General features: G+C 49.4%; 1 protein-coding gene across 11 annotated transcripts in view; it reads right to left on the reverse strand.

Annotated features, from left to right (window-relative positions):
• Positions 1 to 12,500, reverse strand: part of LOC135107577 (rho GTPase-activating protein 100F-like) — a 149,012-nt gene that overhangs the window by 64,264 nt on the left and 72,248 nt on the right. For 3 of the 11 annotated variants that reach the window (XM_064017596.1, XM_064017588.1, XM_064017587.1), the window contains exon 1: positions 10,350 to 11,136. The exons of 3 other annotated variants lie outside the window; for them this stretch is intronic. In XM_064017596.1, the coding sequence (XP_063873666.1) occupies positions 10,350 to 10,448 (99 nt within the window). In that variant the 5' untranslated portion in view covers positions 10,449 to 11,136. Of the gene's footprint in view, positions 1 to 6,241; positions 8,083 to 10,349; positions 11,138 to 12,500 lie in introns of those variants that run through there. 5 more of the 11 variants (XR_010271833.1, XM_064017595.1, XM_064017594.1 and 2 more) reach the window with 4 other exon arrangements.

A 12,500-nucleotide genomic window follows, 5' to 3' on the forward strand; every position in this document is an offset into this window, starting at 1 on the left:
GAGAGAGAGAGAGAGAGAGAGAGAGGGAGAGGAAGAAGATGGAGAGGAGAGGGAGAGAGAGGACGTTACAAGAGACAGAGAGGAGACGAGAGGATGGATTAGAGGGAACAGAGGAGGGAGGGAGGAGGAGGTGAGGAGGAGTGATGGGAGAGGAATAAAGATGAAAGGGGAGGAGGAAGGGAGAAAAGACGAGGAATGGAAAGAAAGAGGAAGAGAGGAGTGGAGGAGGAATGAAGATAAAGCACAGGAAGACGATGGAAGAAGGAAGAGAAAAAGGAGGAAGTATGAGAAGAGAGAGAGAGAGAGAGAGAGAGAGAGAGAGAGAGAGAGAGAGAGAGAGAGAGAGAGAGAGAGAGAGAGAGAGAGAGAGAGAGAGAGAGAGAGAGAGAGAGAGAGAGAGAGAGAGAGAGAGAGAGAGAGAGAGAGAGAGAGAGAGAGAGAGAGAGAGAGAGAACAGAGGAAAGAGGCATAAGAGAGAAAAGACATGGAGAAGAAAGAAGAGGAAGAGGAAATCGGTGAATACAAAGAACGATGAATAAGAAGGAAGAGGAAAGAAAGAGGAAAAGAAAATAACAAAAGGTGAAATAAAAAAAAACGAAGAAAGAAAAAAAGGTAAAAGATGAGGAGGAAGAGGAGGAGGAGAAATAAGTAAAGCAAGAGGAGAGGAGGAGGACAAGAATGCAAATGACGAAGGGACAAGAAGGGGAAGAAAACGAAAAGATTGAAGGATTAAGTGAGGAAGGATGAATGGAGGAAAGCAGGAGAGAAGGATGTAGGAGAGAGTGACAGATAGGAAGAAGGAAGAAAGCTACGTAATAATGTAGTAGAAGCAGGAAAACGAAGGAATCACAAGGGATACATAAATTCTTTTCTTTCTCTCCCTCGTAAAAAAAAAAAAGAAAAAATGGACACACACACACACACACACACACACACACACACACACACACACACACACACACACACACTCCTCGACCACTTTTAATAGGCTCTAGCTAAAGTGAGACCGATTTTTTACGGTATTTTTACGGTTCTAGTGACATTTACGGGTGTTTTTATGGTTCTAATGACAGACTAGCAATATTTCTACATTATTAACAGGAGAAACACTCTTTCGGAATTCGGCTAGTCATCATTTTATCACGTGTAAACAAAAACAAACTAATGAATAGATAAAATAAAACAAAAAAAGATAAAACGATTCCTATTCCACACACACACACACACACACACACACACACACACACACACACACACACACACACACACACACACACACAATCAGGATGGGCAAACACACCGAGGTAAAGACAGACAGACACAAGAGTTAATGATACATTTGACCACCGCTTGGCTTATTAAGGGAGTTGACCAGAGAGAGAGAGAGAGAGAGAGAGAGAGAGAGAGAGAGAGAGAGAGAGAGAGAGAGAGAGAGAGAGAGAGAGAGAGAGAGAGAGAGAGAGAGAGTATAGGTTGACTGGGTGGCTGGCTCGGAGGCTAGACTGATAATTAAAGTGTCTACCTGAATGAGACGAGAAGGGTCAGAGAGAGAGAGAGAGAGAGAGAGAGAGAGAGAGAGAGAGAGAGAGAGAGAGAGAGAGAGAGAGAGAGAGAGAGAGAGAGAGAGAGAGAGAGAGAGAGAGAGAGAGAGAGAGAGAGAGAGAGAGAGAGAGAGAGAGAGAGAGAAAAGCAGACAGACTAAACACAGATAAACAAACACAGACAGAGAGAGACAAAGACTAACCGTACTAATAAATTACCACCTTTAGATATAAGGCTTTTGTGGTGGTGGTGGTGGTAGTAGTAGTAGTAGTAGTAGTAGTAGTAGTAGTAGTATGTACTCGTATGTATGTATGACAAAAAACGTTGAATTTTCTACAAGTAGTAATATTAAGCAAGAAATGCTGAATGAAAAACAGAATCCGAACAAAAACATTTTGCCCAAATAAAAAACAAATAGCACATAAATCCATAAAATTAATATTACGTAAGGCGATATTAACATCCTTTTATTCATCCGCTTCTCTCTCTCTCTCTCTCTCTCTCTCTCTCTCTCTCTCTCTCTCTCTCTCTCTCTCTCTCTCTCTCTCTCTCTCTCTCTCTCTCTCTCTCTCTCTCTCTCTCTCTCTCTCTCTCTCTCTCTCTGTCACTACACTCCCCTCCATTTCCACCACCAATCCACACCCGAGACAGTGACACCAGACAGTCGGCGGCTTCGGGTGAGAGAAACCTTTGCATCTTCAGTCATCAGGAACCGAGAGAACAAGTGGAAGAAAGAGTAACAAAAGGACGAGTAAGTAAGAAAGAGTAGCACCGTAAGAAATAGCAATAAAGTAAAAAACAAAAGCAAAATAAGTAAGAAAAAAATAATAAAGCGCCGAGTAAGAAAGAACAGGAAAACTGGGAAATCATGAACAGCAGCAGGAAGCAACGAAGACAAGACGTGAAAGAGACATCACTTGCTTATTAAAAGATCGTGATAGAGGCGGCGTAGCTCAAGGGTGGAGAGAGAGAGAGAGAGAGAGAGAGAGAGAGAGAGAGAGAGAGAGAGAGAGAGAGAGAGAGAGAGAGAGAGAGAGAGAGAGAGAGAGAGAGAGAGAGAGAGAGAGAGAGAGAGAGAGAGAGAGAGAGAGAGAGAGAGAGAAAACACAACAGAGGATCTCGCCACACTAAGACAGTCATGGTTGTGAATATATTAGGTGAGTAATCTGAAGCTGGGAGAAAAGAGAGAGGGAGAGAAAGAGAGAGAAAGGACATAACTTGGATATAGAGAAGGTGTAAGAGCTGCCAAGAAAATGGTGTAGAAACGGTGTGGGCGGGGCGTGAGAGAGAGAGAGAGAGAGAGAGAGAGAGAGAGAGAGAGAGAGAGAGAGAGAGAGAGAGAGAGAGAGAGAGAGAGAGAGAGAGAGAGAGAGAGAGAGAGAGAGAGAGAGAGAGAGAGAGAGAGAGGAAAGACACAGACACAGACAAATAAAAAATAAATAAAACAGTAATTTAGACAGGGAAACAGACAGACGAACAAAAACAAAGAGACAAACAACACAAACAGTAACCTACATACAAGCAAAGGGTAACCTAGACACGAGAACAACGTAAGGCTCCTTCATGAACCCACAGACAGACAGACACCCATCCACAGCACAGCCTGGTGCTCTTGGCTACCCTAACCCTTGACGGCCAGACAGTCAGTCGTCGCCTCCTCGGGTTGTGGCCATGCACCCCCTAGGGCTCGGTGGCCGCGGCGTCTGGCTCTCTGTGACTCACCTCTCCCGCAGACCGCCTTAACCCGCTGACTGCCTGCCTGCTTGCCTGCCTGTCTGCTTCCCTGCCTGCTTGTATACTACCCTGCCTCCTTGCCTCCCTGCCTGCCTGCCTGCTCCGTGCTTCCCTGCTTCTTTGCCTGCTTGCTTCTCTGCCTCCCTGCACACCAGACACCACCCCCACAATTCTGTCAGTACTGTCTCACCCTAAGCCACAGAAGCCTATCATAAAAAGAGACATGTAAAAATTAAATGCACTGTTTGAGATGGAGTTACTGTGTGTGTGTGTGTGTGTGTGTGTGTGTGTGTGTGTGTGTGTGTGTGTATGACAGACAAACAAACTGACGGAAAGACAGACAGACAAACAGAGAGAGGGACAGAGACAGATCAGCAACCACCATAGCAAGCACGGCAGAGAGATTGAGGAGACAGTGTGTGTGTGTGTGTGTGTGTGTGTGTGTGTGTGTGTGTGTGTGTGTGTGTGTGTGTGTGTGTGAGCGAGGTGGAGGGCAGCCACACTACTTTAGGAGGATATCGGCCGGACCAAAAACCACAGACTACGCCCTCAGGGAAGAGGAGGAGGAGGAGGAGGAGGAGGAGGAGGAGGAGGAGGAGGAGTTGGAGGAGGAGGAGGAAGATAAAAGAAGAAAAAGAAGAAAATAATGATAATGCTGGTGAAAAAGTATAACAGGAACAAGGAGAATGAAGAGAGAGAGAGAGAGAGAGAGAGAGAGAGAGAGAGAGAGAGAGAGAGAGAGAGAGAGAGAGAGAGAGAGAGAGAGAGAGAGAGAGAGAGAGAGAGAGAGAGAGAGAGAGAGAGAGAGAGAGGAAATGACAAAGGACAAAACACACACACACACAAGCACAAACACAAGCACACACACACACACACACACACACACACACACACACACACACACACACACACACACACACACCCTTTCCCTCTACTCACACCACGATCACCACCACCACCACCACCACCACCACCACCATGAACCAGGTCGAACACACAGCTCATTGTACATACTCATACTTGCCTCCAGCGCATCCACCACTTCACGCAGAACAACCCCGAAGCAGCCGCCCCAGGGAGGAAGCGGCGGCGGCTGCTGCTGTATGGCGGAATCCGGTCAAGGAGAGGGGAAATATGTGAGCGGAAAACTAGCCTTTATTGCACGGAAGAAAGAAGGAACAGAGAGTCTCGTGCAGCGGTGTTTATGTATGACGGGGTGATGGGGTTCCGAGGGTGAGTTTAGGCATGCCACGGATTAAGGCGGAGGTGCGGAGCGTGAAATATTTGAGATGCTTATTAAGAGCGTAATGGAAGCGTGAACTTGTTTTAGAACTTCGGCCCGGAAAAAAAAAACTGTGTAAAGTATACAAAAGAAAGGAAATGAGAGAGAGAGAGAGAGAGAGAGAGAGAGAGAGAGAGAGAGAGAGAGAGAGAGAGAGAGAGAGAGAGAGAGAGAGAGAGAGAGAGAGAGAGAGAGAGATTGCAGCAGAGGACAATGCAAAAAACATCCAAACCTACAAGAAAAAAAAGCGTTCTACGTAAGATCGAAACCTTTATTTAGTTCATTTTCTTCACATCTTTCACAATATTCCGTACTTCTCGTTTTCTATGTATTGCACCACCGCGTCACGTTATTGGCTACGATCTCCATGAAGGTTTGCGGGATTAAAAAGATACGAAAAGGAAGAAAAGAAAGTAAACAGACTTTCCTTGCTCGCGTAGTAGTACCATCCATTAACGAGAGAGGGAACAAAAATGATTGACAAGAAGAAAAAACGGAAAAAAATATGCTTCTCTCTCTCTCTCTCTCTCTCTCTCTCTCTCTCTCTCTCTCTCTCTCTCTCTCTCTCTCTCTCTCATAAACAGATGAATCACCCTACTGCTTCGAAAATTCCCTTAATCTTCGAAAAAAAAAAAACGGGTTGCAATGGTGAAAATACAAGCAGGACAAGAAGGGAGACGTATATGTGTGTGTGTGTGTGTGTGTGTGTGTGTGTGTGTGTGTGTAGGTGTGTTTCGGCAGGCTTGTCTCGTGCCGGGAAGAAAGGATGAATGAATACATGAATAAATAAAGACAGCAAGAAAGAAAAGAAGAGAAAGAAACTGAGAGAGAGAGAGAGAGAGAGAGAGAGAGAGAGAGAGAGAGAGAGAGAGAGAGAGAGAGAGAGAGAGAGAGAGAGAGAGAGAGAGAGAGAGAGAGAGAGAGAGAAACAAAGAAAAATATGACTAAATATTTGACAAAAAAAATAACGAAGCCGCTCCGGAAAGAAAATAAACAAAAAAAAATAAATAAAAAGTAAAAACTTGAAAAAATGCGAAGGGGTATTTTTTTCTTGCTGCCATCTGTGCCGCAGCGAAGGGGAGCACAGGTTCTCCCCTCGCTCCTTCCTCCTCACCTGGCCCGCCTCGCCCCCCTCACAGCAACAACCTTCACCTCGCTGGCCCAGAAAAGCCTCCTCCACCTCTGGCCTGTAAAGTTTCCCTCCAGCGTGAGGGCGGCGCGGGAGGCGAGCAAGCTGTCAGGCCGATAAGAAATGCACTGTCTTAACCTGCTTCCTGTCCGCCCGCGTCTGTAAACCAGGCCACTTTTTTGTGCTTTTTAATATCTGGCAAGGTTACTACGTCATTAAGAAGCTTACGGGGAGGCATGGGTCTTTTAATAGTGCTAATAGTTGTGGGCGTGAAGGAGGAGTAGGAGGAGGAGGAGGAGGAGGAGGAGGAAGAGGAGGAGGAGGAGGAGGAGGAGGAGGAGATATACAGGTGATATATGAGAGAAAAAAATCTACTCGAGACTTGCAAACGACGGGCCCATGGAGGTGTGTGAGCGGCCGCGTCCTGGCAGGGGCCGCCACTGGGCCTTCGTAACTTGCGGCCACTGTCGCACCTCGGGCGGGGGGAGGGAGGGGAAGGGTTGAATTCCAGAAACGGAGGAAGATGCTTTAAGGGGGAAACGTGGGGGACCTACCTCGTCTAGGACTTCCGGGCGACACATGAAGGGGAAGCAGGCCATTACACTCTCTTCGTCTCTCCTCCGGCATTTAGTCCTCCATCAACAGTTAATAAGGCGACCTCGAGGGTAACGTAAGGCTCGGTTAGGGGTCATAGTGCGGCCACAGGAACTACAGTGCTGGTGCATGAGAGCACGGGAGCTGGGGGCGAGCCATCTGTTGCTGCATGACAGATGGCGGGTCCCGGCTGCCTCCGCCAGCCTCCCGGGGCCCCGCCGAGCACCTTCTGAGTTCCCACAGTCACCGCCAGCCTCATTAGCTGCTCCACCACCTCACAGCCCCCTAGCGGCTGCCTCACCCCACACTATGCGCCTCTGTCCCCCACACATCATACCGCCAACACATTCCTAACGTCTACGGAGTCAGAGGGGGGAAAGCCAATCAACGGGTGCAGTGCGGGGCAGACGGGGTGGGGTGCGGGGCAGGCGGCTGGGGTCGTCATGACAGCAGGTCAGTCTGCACCACCGCCACGCTAATCAATTGTTCCTCTAATACTCGCGAGGAACTAACACGGTAACCTGTAAATTTTGATTCGGTCAATGCATCCACTGTGCTGTTATCCTTGTGCCAAGACTCCTGCCAGTGTTGGGGTGAGTGCGGGGCCACACACACAGACACACACAGACACACTTCCCACACGAACTAGGTCGCCGCCACTGTCTGTCTCACTTTCCTTCTGACCACAAATAACTATAAAAAAAAAATCCAATAATAGTAGCGGCTGATGGAGGCGTGGTCGAGCTTGGCCAGGCCGAAGATGCTGGTGCTCCCGGCCTCAGCTGCTCGCCGCCTCTGCCGGGTGCGGGACCCTCACCGCCACACGACACACGTCTACACTTGCACCTTCATACAACAACAACTCTCCGCACTGCAACTCGGTATTCAAGCAAACAGTCAGCCTGGCCTGTTTCACGTGTTGCTTCGGTGAAATTTTCCTTGGTGGCGGGTCGACTGTGGCGCCCCCAGAGCTGGGCGGGTTCAGAGACCATGTGAGCCGTCGCCGCCGCCACCCATGCGAGATGAATGGCTGACTGAGGCCTCCGCACACTTGTTTATCTCATTACGCTGCTCTCCAGGCACAAACGAGTCCAGGTAAACATGGTAAAGGTGGTTGAAATGGTTTGAGCGGCGCGTGGCGGCAGGGGAGGAGCGGCGCGGCGGTGTGCTGCGTGAGGGAGGGGCGTGTCAGGCAGGGCCGTGCTGGGCGCCACACAAAGCTGGTGGCCGTGTGTACCCGCAGCTTCCGCCTCCCCTGGTGTGCGAGCGGCGGCCTCGCTCCACCTTACCACAGCTGGGAGAGGAGGAGAGGGGGACGGGAACGGGGAGGAGGATAAGGATGAGGAGGAATGGGAGGAAGAGGAGGAGGAGGAGGCGAGGGAGGGATAGAAGGAGGAGGAGGAGGATGAGGAGAAGGAAGAGGCGGTGCTGCAGGAGTGGAGGCCCAGCAGCGTGTGGCGATCACTTCCGAAGGAACAGCAAGCGGCGCCCTCGCTTGGTATTTCCCAGTGAGTCAGCCCAGCCCAGCACCGCGCCCCGGCTGCTGCCTCGACGCGCATCACCGCCTGCCCGCCCGCCCGCCCTCCGGTACAGCCACTGCCTTATCCCTCCGGCCCGCGCTGGTCACTGCCGCCGCTCCGAGACCAACTCTGGCACTCTACTTTAAACATCTTTCGCCAGGGAGGAGGCAAGACTCTCCCCCATTCCTCCTTCCCCCTCCTCCCTTCCCTGGTTCCTCCATCCCCCACTACCCACACCCACCCTGAAACTGATGCCCCAACTCCCACCTCGTCCTGCTGCAATACCACAACTTTTCTTCTTCTTTCTTGTATAATCCTCTGACGGCGTCCTTATCTGTAGTTTTTTTTGTCTGCTTGTGAAACACAGTCTCCTTGATGTCTAGCCAGGTCTCTCTCTCTCTCTCTCTCTCTCTCTCTCTCTCTCTCTCTCTCTCTCTCTCTCTCTCTCTCTCTCTCTCTCTCTCTCTCTCCATAAAACTTAATTCTTTAACAGTACACGGACCACAAATTTCATAAAGTCTGTATTTTTATGTAAATATTTCCCTTTCCTTCCTCTCATTCTCTATATGAGCTTTCCACCCATCCACTTACTTACTTTCCTCTCCACTTTCCTCTTTCATCATTCTTGCATTCCCTCTTTTGCTCTCCCTCTTCACATCCACTCTCTCTCTCTCTCTCTCTTCTCCCTTCTTTTCCCCGCGTTTCTCCTGTCATTTCGCTCCTCTAACATTACCGCCCCTCACTGCGTTCCCCTGCCAGCCCCTGCCGTCCCTTGAGTCACCGGCATCCTTCACGGCCCTTCGCATGCTCGCAGGTCCTCCGTCGCCCCACTCATCCCTCCAGGCGCGTTCAAACTGCCGACGGAGTATATCACAGCCTTACCCTTCCTTCCCCTCCTCCCCTCCCCTCTCTCACGCTGAGACGACCATATAGACTCTCTCTCTCTCTCTCTCTCTCTCTCTCTCTCTCTCTCTCTCTCTCTCTCTCTCTCTCTCTCTCTCTCTCTGTCTCTGTCTCTCTACAGCACCAGTCTGTCTCCTACCTTCCTGGTTCCTCACGTACGGTCGCTCTCTCTCTCTCTCTCTCTCTCTCTCTCTCTCTCTCTCTCTCTCTCTCTCTCTCTCTCTCTCTCTCTCTCTCTCTCTCTCTCTCTCTCTCTCTCTCTCTCTCTCTCTCTCTCTCTCTCTCTCTCTCTCTCTCTCTCTCTCTCTCTCTCTCTCTCTCTCTGTCACACACACACACACACACACACAACACTACTGGATGGCTTAACACTGAAATGATGTGACTCTCAACTCGCCTCTCAACGCGGAAGGGAGCGCTGGGGACCGTGTGTGTACGAGAGAGAGAGAGAGAGAGAGAGAGAGAGAGAGAGAGAGAGAGAGAGAGAGAGAGAGAGAGAGAGAGAGAGAGAGAGAGAGAGAGAGAGAGAGAGAGAGAGAGAGAGAGAGAGAGAGAGAGAGAGAGAGCACTTTCATTATAATTCGCACACACACACACACACACACACACACACACACACACACACACCCTGCGGGGTGAGGCCAAGCAGTGCTCGCTTGAATGTATCAATACCGCGTCGATGTGGCCCAGACGAGGCTCGGCCGCAAGGGGGCGAGCGGCCTCACGCACTGACCGACGGCGGATGATTTGTGACCACCTTCTATTACTCTGGAGTCGTCTCAAGCACGTCTCAGTAAACTATCTCATGCATAATTCTTCACTTCTTCTTCCTTGCTATTTTATCCTGTTTTTGTTATTACCTTTCTCTCTTTCCATCTTTCACTAAAAGTAATTAAGATTGTGCATCATGAAGATATTTGTTAATTTCACTTCAGAGGTCACCAGAACCCACCTGACGCAATGATTTTTCTACATGGAGGGCCGCCAGCATAGCATAGCCAGACATGCGGAAAGGAAAGAGAGCAATAGAAGTGGAGACGGCAACGAGTGACAGAAGGACAGATGGGGGCGAGGGGTAAGGCGTGACTCCTCAGCAGCATCAGGGCATCACACTCCTCAAGGTGCGCGCTTGGCTTGAGTCAAACACCGCCGCCGCCTCCTGTCCCGAGTATATGCAGATTTACAATCCCGGGGGGCAAGAGTTCTGGCGCTGCGGGGCTCGACCTGGGTGGAAGGCTCAAGTCCTCATGAGGGCACAGAGAGACGGCGAGACACGCGGGGCCAGCCTGTTCTCCTCGAGTTCTCCCCAAAACTGACGAGCGCCTCACACACGCACCGCATAAACAGAAACAGCAGGATAGGGATTCCAGGTGACGCACGTGGCCAGCGACGAGAAGGTAAGGAAATGTTTACTTTGTCTTCCTCTGTTATTTTGGCGACTTGTGATGTAGTCCTGGTGAGTGTTGGCGTGTTGTTATGCACATGAAGCAGAAAAAATGGAGGCCTTGGTATATGAGCTGTGTCTGTGTGACATTAAAAACATTCTAAAATATATCACCACCAAAAATAAATCATAATACAAAAGAAAAAAATGTTAGGCCCCCGTGTGGCCGCGTGGGCAGCACGGCCTCGGCGGGGCACTCACCATGACCTTGGCCTTGGATGGGGAGCCGACATGGTTGAAGAGACAGCCGCAGGCCGGGTAGTGGGGCGGGCCGCCGCTGCCGCCGCGCACGTCGCACATGGCGGGTGAAACGCAGCCGACGCAGCCCGCCCCGGCAGACTCCTGGGACCTCAGGTTGCCCGCCCCGCCACCCCCCGGCTCACCTCCACGACGGGGGCGGCGACGACGGGGCGTGGGCCATCCTGCCTCTTTGGGAGCCTCACCGCTCACAGCATGCCCGGCGCCGCACGCTGATCATGCTACTCACCACCCGACCTTCGTTCACTCTCCGCGAACAGAGACATCAATGAGATCCACTTTGCTCCCGTCCTCTGGTCCGGCGGCGTGTGAGCACCAGTGACAACTGTTCCATGAGTACAACAAGTCCAGCAGAGGCTTGCGCGATGGGATCAGTCGGCCTCGGGAGTGACTTCATTCAGGGAGGCGAACGTTAAAAGGAAAGATTCTAACAACAGGAAACGTCCGAGGTGGCGCACACCTGTGACTGACACTTGCACCGTGTACTCTAAGCACCAGAGGCAAACGTTACCATCAAACTGCACAAGAAAGAAGATAAAAATGTCCCAATTACACCCAACCCCTCAAATAAACACACAATGTGACACATACACAACTTACACACGGCAGGGACACACGCAGCGCCTTCCACACTGTAGTGATGTTGCGTGTGTGTTACGCCATCCAGAATTTTAGTGCGGTGCCTCAAATTAAATCAACCTATCAATCAATCAATCACAATCTCAATTTTTAATCTTTTCTTTTCTTTTCTTTTATTATTACTGTTATCATTATTATTATTATTATTATCATTATTATTATTATTATTATTATTATTATTATTATTATTATTATTATTATTATTATTATCATTATTATTATTATTATTATTATTTATCTATTTATTTATTTTTTTTAGCTATGAATCAAACGTCGATGAGTGACTCGTGGTCTGTGGGAAGAGAACACCACTCAGGGACATGGTAAGGAAATGAGAGGAGCGAGGAGGGAGGGACTCTGAGGAGCTCGAGACTATGAGGGAGAAGGGACTGTGAGGGGAGAAGTATTGTGAGTAATGGTGGCAAAGGCCTGTGAGGGGCGAGGGACTGAGGGGAGAGGGGAGGCTGAGGATGCTAGAGTGATGGCTGAGGCATGTAAGGAAAGGTGTTGTGTCAGTAATTGGCATCGCAAACAACGCTATAGCATCTTCGCTCTTTAATAAATGCAATCATGGGTGTTAGCAGGGTGAGTCTGTTGTTGTTGTCGTTGTTGATAGCATTATGATTATTATTATCATTATTATCATTATTGCTGCCATTGATATCATGAGCATTGTGTGTAAGAGTAGACGGAACAAAAACACATTCTCACTAATTATAGTTCCAAAATATTTCAGTCAAGTAGTGTTACGAAGCTTAATCATGAAAAAACAAGACAAGAAAACTAATAAAAAAGCCTACGAGTATTTTTTGCTTTACGAAATCCACAAGATCCACACTAACATTCATGACACACACACACACACACACACACACACACACACACACACACACACACCTCTGACCCGCACACGCACTCACACAATCACTTGCTTATTCCAGCCATCCTATCAAACTCATTTCCTATACACTACCCTTCCTAAGTTTACCCCATACACGTTACTCTCTCCCTCTATAGCCCTCCTCCTCCTCCTCCTCTTGCGCTAACATCTATTTAGTTGCTTAATGTTTTCCCGCCGCTTTCCATCCCTCCTTCCCTCCCGAGTTTCGCTCCCTCCCCTTTTCGTCCCCAGGCGTCCCCAGGAACCAGCGGGAGCCTCGTGTTTTGATGGAGAGTTCCCCAGCGACCTGCCCCATCCCGCCCCTCCACTCTTACAGCCCGACCACCTGCCTGTCTCTATTGATCACCACACACACACACACACACACACACACACACACACACACACACACACACAGAGAGAGAGAGAGAGAGAGAGAGAGAGAGAGAGAGAGAGAGAGAGAGAGAGAGAGAGAGAGAGAGAGAGAGAGAGAGAGAGAGAGAGAGAGAGAGAGAGAGAGACGAGAGACGTGAGAGACAGATGCAAAGACAAAGATAAACGGAAAAGGAAAGGGC

The sequence above is a fragment of the Scylla paramamosain genome, chromosome 15, assembly GCF_035594125.1.
Source record: "Scylla paramamosain isolate STU-SP2022 chromosome 15, ASM3559412v1, whole genome shotgun sequence".
Lineage (NCBI taxonomy): Eukaryota > Metazoa > Arthropoda > Malacostraca > Decapoda > Portunidae > Scylla > Scylla paramamosain.